This window comes from Cyprinus carpio, chromosome B4 (genome assembly GCF_018340385.1).
Source record: "Cyprinus carpio isolate SPL01 chromosome B4, ASM1834038v1, whole genome shotgun sequence".
Lineage (NCBI taxonomy): Eukaryota > Metazoa > Chordata > Actinopteri > Cypriniformes > Cyprinidae > Cyprinus > Cyprinus carpio.
Window position 1 is genome coordinate 30,471,937 of NC_056600.1, and position 12,018 is coordinate 30,483,954.

The window sequence follows — 12,018 nt, forward strand, 5'->3', positions numbered from 1 at the left end:
GTGAATGTTCCCTGAACATAATTCACTCTTGTTGATCCAACCAGTGTTGCTGCTGTTCAGACTGGTGCCTTCGTGCAGAGTTGCTTGAGTTTTCTGCATTTTTATGAAAATGGAAAGGCCTGTTAGAGTTTAAGTTTAATGTTTAGTTATTTAACATTTAAAAGAGTTCAAAAAGTTAAAAAAGTTTTTCTTTTGGTTACCATTGTGGTGAAGAGTGGAGCTTGTGCTTAGGTTGTCAATAGCTGTCATACACACATAAATGTTCTAAGATCGTATGATTGTGAAAGGTAGAAATGCTGACAATATAGACTGTGTTAATCACGTGCTGGCCCTCAGACTGATTTCTTTTATTTATTCCTATGAGAATGTAACAGCCAACATAACACTCGTTCATATGCTAAGTACAATTTTTGTAGTATGCAAGTAATGATCAAGTAAAAATGGTCTCATGACATTAGCACAGTTACAGCTCCTGTAGCCTATAGCCTAACCACAAAGTCTATACTTCACCATAAAGCTTACAAATGCTTTTCTGCTAAGAGAATATTAAAGAAAGACTTGCATAACTTGTGTGACCTACAATGCAATAGTCAGCTGACAGCATTTTGTGTGTGTGTGTGTGTGTGTGTGTGTGTGTGTGTGTAAAAATAAACGTAGTGCTGCTCACAGAAACACAAGATTCAAGATACAGTTTTATTAAATCAAACAAGGCATACTCTTATAAACTTTATTCAATCATTAATTAAAGGATAAATACTCACTAATCACTGATGTAAAGGATATGATGAAAATGAGGTGGAACATCAGTTCTGATTCCCTACATTATCAACATGAACAAAATTTGAGAGAAAAGCTCAGTATTAAATGTCATTAAGAGAAAAGAAGAGACTCTATAACATATCACTGTTACTGATTATCATGCAGCTAAAGTTACCCTATTTAAAATGTAATAAGTAGTGTAAATATTTCAATTACTTTATTGAAGTAATATAACTGATTAAGTTTGAATCCTTTTCTATTTAAAATTCAAATTTTTATATTTCTACATTTTTTCTAAACTTAATCATTTTCAAACATTTAAAGCAGGCAGGGTCAACCTTACAGCAGTACTCAACACTATTTACTGTTAGATTTTCAGAATCCTTCACTTAAATTAAGATAAAAAAAAATTATAATAATTAAAGCACAGCCACTACAAAATCAGACTTTAGCATTAGCTGTTTTCACTTTGAGATCATTTTGAGGTTAAATACTGATTTCAAATCATAACAAGATATAGTTTGATACTGTCATTGAAATCGAATCTTTGCATAGTGATGACAGGAAACACTGGCATCTAACAGTGCCTTAAAAAAAACTGCTCATGTAACAAATAAAGCCTATGCACAAACCCAAAAAGAAAAGAAAATAGTTATCAAATAAGCATGTGTCCTATTCTGTGTCCCAAACTTCTGAGACTTTGGTGTGTTGTATTTTAGAGCAGTCAATGCAATTTGGGAAAGAAATCAATTAAAATTGTGTGCGCATGTATGCGCATGAAAATATTCAAATGTAACACCCTTTGTAATCATTAATATTTTAATAAGGAACTGTAATTTAAGAAAGAAAAAAAAAGGAGGGGAAGTCATGGCCTAGTGGTTAGAGAGTTTGACTCCTAACCCTAAGGTTATAGGTTCGAGTCTCAGGCCGGCAATACCATGACTGAGGTGCCCTTGAGCAAGGCACCAAACCCACAACTGCTCCCTGGGCGCTGCAGCATAAATGATACCCACTGCTCCGGGTGTGTGTTTGTGTTCACTGCTGTGTGTGTGCACTTTGGATGGGTTAAATGCAGAGCATGAATTCTGAGTATGGGTCACCATACTTGGCTGTATGTCACTTAATTTAATTACACTTTTTTTTCTCAGTAACTGCAACAGATTACATTTAATTTATTTTGTAATTAAATTACATAATTCTGTTACATGTAACCAGATTACTCCCAAAAAAGCTGAGCTCAAAATCATTATAGGAAGAATCTTTCGTTAATCTATTTTTGATTCATCAACACAGTTTCACTGATGATCCATGTTCAACAGCAAACCCAGGATAGAGTGGCTGAGTGAATGTGGTCTGGACTGTGTGGATGAGACTCATTGTGTTTCTGGAGACGCTGTAGAAGGACAGAGTTCCTGCACTGTGATCCACAAACACTCCTATTCTAGGACTGATTATGGACTCTTCAGGGAGAAGCGTAAATTTGCTATTGTGTATAAAGTAATTTTGCGTGGACGTGCAGTACAAAGTCCATGACTTATTATTATGTCCAAACCAACACTCATCACCTCCTTTCCTGCTGATGCTCTTATATGACACAGCTATATACACAGTATCTCCACTCCACTCCAGCTCCCAGAAACATCGTTCAGACACACTCTCTCGACACAAAACTTGATTATTCTGACCAAATCTCTCTGGATGATCCGGATACGGCTCAGTTGTGCCAGTGTTAGCCGTCACTCTGTTTCTCTCAGAAAGTTGGACGCAATTATGTGCTGTGTTTGGATCCAGAGTGAGCTGATGGTGATCTAATGGAGATAAAACACATCAGAATCTGGAAAAATGAATCTGTTTGATCTTTTCATTTAGCCGCACTCTTCATGTTCAGTGCATCTTACCAGATATCCTGTGTAAATCATCATTTACATCATTACATACATTAAGCCCTGTTCCACTCTCTGATTTATGAATTAAATATCCACGTAAAAGACACTATCAACAATCTGAGTGTTTGATTCATACATTGCTGAATTTTTTTTAGCAGTTTAGGACTGATGCAGTTCATATTAAAACAGTTTTTCCCTGTATAATGTTTATTATTAGAGACAAGATTCAAATTTAAAATTACATTTTGGACATATTTGGCAGTGTGAGTTTAAATTTTGTATTGATAGATCATTCATCTGGTCAATGATTCAGTTATCCGTAGTTTATAACATTCTGCAAAATCATAATTTTTATTTTGTTACTAGAAAACAAAAAACCAATTAAAATATAAATCAAAATTTATAAGCAATAATAATAATATCATGTGATCACATTTGCTAAAGATATGTCCACATGAGCTGTTTACCAATAACATTAGTGGGATAGGAACATGCATAAACAACATGACATTCACTGATGGTGTGAACGCAGCTTTAGTGACTTACATTGTAGGAGGTCATTCCTGGTCTTAGAAGCAATGATGTTGAATGTGACTGTGGAAATCAACAGACATGAACAGTGTGATTCTCATGATCCTGCATCCATTCCTAACACATTTCTAATATGATGTTCTTCCTTGATATCAGATGATGGAAGACTCATTTCTGAGAGCAGATGAATCTCCAGGACTTTACCTCTGTTAGAGATGTTCATGATCTCCTCTTTGCAGAAATCATTCAGTTTGTCTGTCAGCTGACGGACAGTTTCTTTCATGCCATCAAAAGAGAAGAAAGAACTGAAGGGAATGTTGGGTACTTTTGTTGATTCTGGAAGTGCTGAGAGAGACTGGAAATTCTACAGAAAACAGAAATCAAATTTCATCACCTCAAAACTGAATAATGAAACATAGTAAAAACATAAATGACATTCAAGGTCATACACAAGATTACGTAAATATGAGGTGCAAAATGTGAGCTTCAACACTGCTCTGGGTCCCTTTTAAACATCGTATTAATGTTAAAGTTCTGCTGATTACCTATAAAGCACCAAGGGGTTTAACTTCCCGGTATCTCAGTGAGCTTCTGTTGCATTTCAGCCCTTCACATCCATTATGATCTCAAAACTCTGGCAATTTGATAATACCTAGAATATCAAAGTCAACTGCGGGCGGCAGATCCTTTTCCTATTTAGCGCCCAAACTCTGGAATAACCTACCTAACATTGTTCGGGAGGCAGACACACTCTTGCAGTTTAAATCTAGATTAAAGACCCATCTCTTTAACCTGGCTTACACATAGCACACTAATACGCTTCTAATATTCCAATCCGTTACTGAATTGTTAGGCTGCATTAACTGGAACACTTCCTGTTAACACCCGATGTACATGTTATATCATAAGAAAAATACATAGACCAATATATTGGCCTGTTTGTTGTTGCTTATCCCAAGGTTACCATAGTCACTTGGATCTGACCTGTATCCAGACTGGTAGATCTGCACCCAGGAATACCACAACATAGCCCTCAATGAGACGAGCCTTCAGCACAGACCTCCAGACCAGCCAGACCCGCTGGATCCTGCCCCTCTGTCTAGAAGAACCATCACTGTCCCCAAAGCCGCTCATAAGCCAGTCAAAAACACATCTCTAAACTACACACCCTCCTTCCCAAATAACCTGTCCACCAGAACTGGTCCCCCAGACTCAACCTAGGTTCTGCCAATGTTTTTGCTTCATTTCTGTCACCTGATGGAGTTCTTGCCACCATTGCTGCCTTTCAATTGAATCACATCCTTCAACACTGACATTCATATTGAACTGAACTGACTTGACAGCATCACTGTCTTTGTGGATCTGATTAATGTTTACACTGAACTTGTTTTACATTGATGAAACTCCACAGAAAATTAATAGAAAGAAAATATTTGTCAAGAACTCCCACCATCTACCTACCTTCACAAACCAAGCCACAAACTGCATTACCCAACATCCCTCACATTCCTCATCTGCACTAACTCACCCACACCTGTTCCCCATCATCACTTCAGTCAACACCGGTATAAGAGCACACACCTAACAGTCACTCTTAGTCTGGTCTTAAACTACCTGTTCAGCTGTCTCAGTCTGGTTATAGACCTGGGGTGGCAATCTCAGTCGGGCCCCTCTCAGCCTCTGGGCCCTATGCACTCTGCCCCCTTTTCAGCTGGATGTGACACCCCTGGGTTCAGAAGGGTTTATATATATATACATATCCTTACCTACTCTTCGAGGTACTAGAGTTTATTTTTATTTTTATTTTTTTTAAAGCAATTAAAAGTACCGGCCACACTGATGGTACTCAAAAACTTTTTGTTGAGTTGAGAGCTCCTGGATTTCAACCCTGTTCCTGAAGTCCCTCAACAATGAACATTTTGCGTGTCTCCTTAATTAAACAAACCTGATTCAGGTTAGGGGAGCTCATAAACTGAGGCACTAAGACCAGACATAGGTGTTTCAGACAAAAGAGACATACAAAATGTGCAGTTTGTGGGAGATTTTCAGAGCTGAAGTCCATTTGTAAGTGCTCCTGTCATAGCAGGATCTTGCTTAAATCCACTAGAAGTCTGTTACCTTCAGGAACTGGATGTGATCCCGTGTGCATGAAAGCTGCTCCAGCTCAGCGTCTCTCCTCCTCAGATCATTGATCTCCTGCTCCAGTTGCTCCAGTCCTTCTTGAGCTTGACTCACTGCAGTCTCTTCCTGATCTCTGAATCGCTGTGTCACTTCATAGCGGCTTCTCTCAATGGTGTGCATGAGCTCATTAAACATCTTCTCACTGTCCCCCACTGCTGTCTCTGCAGAGCGCTGGTAGACACAAATCACAATCACACAACTTCAGTGGGACTGAAAGAGCTCCAGCTCTGGAGGAGAGTCTTAACGGAAACTACTCGAAAACCTTATAAGATGCCAAAGCCTTTTCCAGCTGCTGAAGATCTTTCAGTCTCTGCTGGATTCTCTGCCGGAACATCCTCTGTGTTATCTTCAAATCCAGCTGGAATTTAAACAAGTCAACTTTATTCACTATTTGATTTAACATTGAAAGCAGATTTTTTTTTTTTTAATAATGCTGAATTTTATTCAATTTCCTTTTTTTTACACCACAGAAACAAAAAATTAAAAAAATAAATAAAAAACAGAAATTCAGGCTGATTTTATTATTTTTAGGTTCAGGGATAGACATGGATAAACAGCTTGAATATTCAATTTCCATGTGTGGTCAGGCATGAAACACCCCCTTTCACTGATTTGTCAGCCAAATATCAACATGTGCTATCATCAATTCTTCCACACTTCCGTGTGACAGAATAATAGTCCTACTCTGGTATAGTTTTAGGATATATAAGATTCTTGAAGAGAATCCTTCTTACAATCCTTCTTGATTTTTGCAGTTATAGGCTATATCAGCTCATACAACAATTAAACAGAATGTCAAGAAAAGCCAAAAACCATACTGGACAGTGCCATGCAGACAGGGCTTTCTTCTGTGTAAGCACAGGTTTGGCTACCTAGGTATGCCAGAGAAATTTGTTTAATTTATAAGTATCAGCATCTGCACCTAATTTACCCCTTAACACAGGGGTTCCCAAACCTTTTAGCCCGCGACCCCCATGATAAATGCGCTGCTGCCCCGTCGCCTAACCCGTGACCCCCGCACCCCCCCCCACCCCACCTCAACAACTCCTCCCGTCGCGTGAAATGTACAGCAAATCGATTTTATGCCAAGTCTCAAAGCACACAAAGTTATATTTTATTGTTCTATGTGCAAAATCAGTGTTACAATTCTGCATGAGCCGCTCGATATACACCTGTTCTCTCAACACTGGAAAGTAACTGTGTTGAACTCGTTCATTATTCTGCCATCAGGAACCAGTCGAGTAGGTCTGAGCGGCTCACACACACACTCATGCTAATCCGACGGCCAACGTGTCAGAAACACTAATTACTTGGTAAAGCATTTCTGTGTCATGCTGAATAATTCTTCCTCTTTTCTCTCAGTGTCACACATATAATGCAATATCAATGTCAGGTTTACACATTAAAACGATGCCCTTCATTTACAACAAACATTTCAATGTCATAATGTCACAATATCTTGAAGCTACATGTGTTTGTGTGCATTTATAACACTACAATAAAATATAACATAATATAAATGTTTTATTTGTATCAGACTTTTCTGCAAACACCATTTAACAAGTATTGAATTAACTCTTTCACACGTAAGTTTAAAATATTCTGGCTGACCCCCCAGCGTGAGTTTTTCAAGGCGACCCGTTTATTTAGAATGTGTCACTTTATGGTTTCCATGGTGACGCGTCATTGCTTGTCACGTGACATATCGCAGCAACAACAGAGCTGAATGAATGATGATCTGCTTTTATGTCATTTTTTTTTTTTTTTTTAGTTCCTTTTTTTATTCAAAATATTCACAAATTTTTGTTTAGATATGGCATGAAATAGCTGATATTCCCCTTTTTTGATTGTCAAATATATGCAAGTGGAAGTGTTTTTGTTGTTTAAACACCTTTATAACGATCGCGTTAGTTGAGCTGTATGCGCGATGGTCGCCGCTATGTTAGTTTGTGCCGCAGACACAGTTCAGAGAATCGGATCTGTTGGATTTACAACATGTGAATTCATCCACTTCTCACGAAATACATAAAAGTAAGTGGATGGTGAACTGGGAGAATAATTCAGTAAAGTTTAAAGTTACTTACACAATGTGTATCTGATATGAATAAAACGTGTCTAATTATAATGGAAAGGATTACCACTTCCTCTTACATCAACATCAATTTTAAAAACACAAAATCTAAATGTATAGTTTTTTTAGTACTTATATGTCTGAAACCTAAAATAAACATTATGTGGTTGAAAACACTATAAAGTTCTGATGACAGCTCTGAGCGCGCCTGTCTCTGGCTCAGCGCCAGCCAACGCGCGAGAGCACATTTGAATTTCACGTCATGCACTGACCGGTGTGATCGTACACTCCAGGACCAGCCTAGACTGATCACACCGGTGTGATCGTACGTGCGAAAGGGTTAAATTAATTGCAACAAAAATATATAGGGCCTATATAATATATATATATAGGGCCCACTTTTTTTTATAGAAATCGTCTTGCGACCCCTGCGCCGGGGTCCCGCGACCCCCCGGGGGGGTCGGGACCCCCACTTTGGGGACCACTGCCTTAACCTACTTTGGCGCATCGCCTGTTTTATTTAGCTACTACTAAAATATGTATGGCACAGCTGCGCATCCCACTGGACAGCATGGAGTGGATCCATTTGTGTTGTAGTATAACTGTCAGTGGTCAGATGTTAGTTCATCATTATCACTGGTCCTGCCCAGCTCAGAGTCTTCATTGTTGTCGCCGGTTCTGCATTGTCCTTCCAGCTCACCCAGGCTTCCACATCCCTCCAGCTCTGCATTGGTCAGTCGTCACTCTGCCTGCACTACAGACTTCCAGGCCTTCTGCTGCACTTTGTCCCTCCACCCTTTCGGCTCCGGCGGGCTCCTCTTTCCTTCTGCCTTCATCTCAGTCCTCGAGTGCTCTGGCTCCGGCTCAGTCCGCTAGCACCTTAGCTTCACTTTGGGCTCCCATCGCCTCTGCTTCACCTCAGTCTCCAGGACCTTCAGTGTTGCTTGGTCTCTGCAGCTCTGCAGATCCACCTGGGTCTCAACCTTGGTCAGTCGTCTCCCTGGTTTTGCCTGACATCCCCACCATGGCTCCTCCCTGCCTCGGTTCCGCTGTGGGTCACCTTCCTCCTGGCTGTCTCATGGTTCACTCTGGGCTCTCGTCCTCCATGGGTCCTTCCACCATTTACTCTACCTAGGGTTCTCCTGCTAGCTTTCGTGCCTGTTTTCAGATCTTCACCAGTCCACCTCCAGAACCACCTGCTAAGTCATTTTACAGCTCAACCCTCCCCATTCCCGTAGCTTTCTGTCATTCTTTCATTTTTGGTTTTCTTTGTTTTCAAGGACTGTTAATTTGCTTATCTTTGTTTCCTGTGTCATTTGATCTCTTTTCCTGTTTGATCCTTAGTTACAATGACAATTCATTCATTCATTTTTGTCTGGTGTTGTTGTGTTTAACCCTGTGGTGTTGTGTTCTCACCTGTGGATTACCTGTTTGTTTGTTTAAATAAATACCTTATGTAACTAGCACCATTTTGGACTTTTTGTTTCATTTTTGTCAGACTCAGAATGTTACAAAGTTATAGGTTCAAACTACAAATTAGTTTCCTGAAATGTGAAAATAAAGTGTCAGCATTATAAAAAATTTTTTTATCAGGGACTAGTTTTAAAGGGATTGTTCATCAAGTTTGAAATTCTGTCATCATTTACTCACCCTCATGTCGTCCCAATCTTGTATGGTTTTCTTGTCTATTATTAAACACACACACAAATATAATTTGAAGATATAGATCATGACACAACAACCATGAGGTGTTATGTTATTGGTGTATTACCACATGTGATTTGGGGTACGTATACACGAGCAGACAGTGATCAATATATACCCCCAATCAGTTCTGATTCGGCTCCAGCAGGGGCAGGATCCTTAATACTGCTCTCAGCCTGAGCTGTGTGAGAGAGAAAAACAGATCAGAATGAAAATACAAGAACATTAAACCACACAAATACTGTACATCAGCAAAGAGGAAAGTTTGAGCTGAAATATGTATGTGTGTAGATATATTTGTATCCAAGCCGATCGGGGCGCTGTTGTGGGTACCTGCAGCAGGTGTGACTGAATTGTTTGGCGTGTAGGTGGGTGTTGGTCACTGGAAGAACAAGTTTGTTGATGTGTTTTAAAAGCTGTGCACAAAGTGTACGGCTGTGGCATTTCTTTTGCGAAGTGTCTATTTATGATCTGATGCTGCGTTGTTCCGCGCCTTGTATATAAAATTGAAACACATTGTTTTCTGTGAGTGTATACACACTTTGTGGCTTTCATAACGTGAATAATAGCTAGTTAGTTAATTGGTGTATATTTTTTCCATAGGGATCCCCACAGTGGGCGAAACAAAGCAAACCCATTTAAAGGAAAGAAATGAATGGTCAATTTTTCTGTGATTTGAAATTATGCTCCCACTGATAAACTGTTGGCCTCTCTGTAATTTCATAGCTGGAGCACCAATCACAGAGCGGCAAATACTTGGTGAAAACATTCCAATACGCAGAAAATTTGCATTGTTTATTTAACATATTCACTGAAAAGACAGATTTTAAGAGTTTATTTCCATAGAAATTGTATTTATTTTATTTAGATAATGATTGGCAAGTTATCAATTGCAGAAATCAAATTAGAAATGATGACTTTTTTTATGTGACCTGACAACATTTAGCAGGTCCACAAAGCCAGCAATGTTGTCAAGTCAGTTGATCCAGTTCAGTTCAATGTGAATGTCAGTGGTGCAGGAAACAATGTTTTGTGGCATATGTAGTCAGCCATAATGCTCAAAGAGATTATTTGTCCTGTGCAAATGATTATTGGTTTCTACACCTTTACTTTGTTTATCAAACAGATTTGCATAGTGAATATTATTGTTATATATATTTGTTTTATTTTGTTGTTTGTTTGTTCGATGGTCCATGATTAGTCATTTTTATTTATTTTTTGATATTTTTACTTAAACCTGTTACCTTGCTTGTGTTTTTCCTCTAACTCTTCGGCCACATGGTTGTGGTTCATCTTCCTCAGGATGTCCACCGTGAATTTCACAGCTTCTTCTGGTCCGAAACGCTCCATCATCAGATCCACTGTGTCATGAGCGTCTGCCTTCTCCAGATAAGTAACTGAAAAGCCCTTATAATTCTTAAAGTGCCATTTAAACCTCTTCAGTTTATCTGCATCTAGATCATCCAGAGCGGCCAGAAGCTGCTCTGAAACAGACGCCATCACCCTTCACTGCAGAAAAACTGACACAGATACAGAAAGTTACCTCATTTGTGTTATCAGAGTTTCACTCCAACTCTAATCAAACAAACCTGAATAAGGTAAGTGAGCTCTAAAGGTTACAAAAAATCTACAGTTAGGTGAATTTTCAAGGTTGAAGCAAAACTCTCCAGGATCAATGTTGGGCACCCCTGGATTAAAAGATTACCTGAGATTAACTAGTACAAAAACGATTGTGATATTGTGAAAGTCTAGAATCAATGGAAACTTAAGATATAGATAGGTCAGTATTTAATAACTTACCGTGGTAAATGAGAACGTTTGAAGGCTTCTCGTTCCACCTGTGTACTGGGATCTTGAGAAAAAGCTCTGAAACTCATCCCCGGAAAAACCTGTGAAACTGGTTTTTCAGGAGACAGGAGAGAAGCTCTGGGGTTTGTCATCAAACACACCTACATCTTATCTGATATATGCAGCAGACTGATTGAGATAGATTGAGAAATAATAGAGTAAAATACAGTACTGATGCAGGGATAAACAATAACAGACAGAAAGACAAAAACTACATTAGTAAACTGAAGCAGAAAGGAAAGAATAAGATGTCTTCAGTTGTTTCTTAAAAGTTCTCATTCCACAACGTGATCTCATGAGTATTCATATGAATTTAATGCAAAATGCAGTTCTACAATGCACACATTTGCACATAAAATAAAACCCACCAATCAAAAAAAACTCCACACATACATTTTGTACATAAATAAATTTTTTAAACAAACCCCTTTAAATGTGCTCATATTCAAATTTGCCAGTCATTGCATCATTTTTATGCATTGTACTCAATTTGAAACCATTTTGTTTTATTGGTATATATTGATGCATTTGTCTTTAGTTTTTTTTTTTTTTTTTTTTAATATAACTACCAAAAATATAAAACTTTTATAATTACTAAATAAAAAAAATGAGTGAAAAAAAAATTATTATACCAAAAAATGTTAGCCTACATATGTTAAGCAACCAGAGGTCAGCAACGCTGAGATGTAAAAAAGCGCTGGTAATAAGATGAATATTCGGATTTAATGCTGTAAAGAAAACATTTTGATGACAGCATGTAAAGTACCAGTTTGGACGTGGTAAGTACGTTTTTAAAATGTTGGAAGGAAACATACGGCAAGATAAAAAAAAGTTATAAAAACCTTTCTGCAATGTTGTGAAAAAACTTATTTATAATGTGAAAAAAAACCAGACATTTGTCATATTAAATACGTTGGGAAAAAAGGCAATCGCAACCTTTTCACAACGTGAAGAAACTTTACGACGTAGTTATGTTTGCTGGGTAAATGGTCTTTGGATTTCCCCTGTCTTTAAAAGCTCCTGCTCCTGTGCTGTAAC

At 38.4% G+C, this 12,018-nt stretch overlaps 1 protein-coding gene across 1 annotated transcript; it reads right to left on the reverse strand.

The window, feature by feature from the left end:
* Positions 1 to 2,043: 2,043 nt before the first annotated feature.
* LOC109058496 (tripartite motif-containing protein 16-like protein) lies at positions 2,044 to 11,184 on the reverse strand. The gene is made up of 9 exons (XM_019075687.2): positions 10,933 to 11,184; positions 10,377 to 10,652; positions 9,251 to 9,313; positions 9,079 to 9,113; positions 5,620 to 5,715; positions 5,295 to 5,528; positions 3,381 to 3,540; positions 3,192 to 3,239; positions 2,044 to 2,567 (listed from the first exon to the last, which is right to left on the reverse strand). Exons 2-9 carry the CDS (start codon positions 10,630 to 10,632, stop codon positions 2,044 to 2,046), a joined length of 1,416 nt encoding a protein of 471 aa, XP_018931232.2. The 5' UTR covers positions 10,633 to 10,652; positions 10,933 to 11,184.
* Between the last annotated feature and the right edge of the window lie 834 nt (positions 11,185 to 12,018).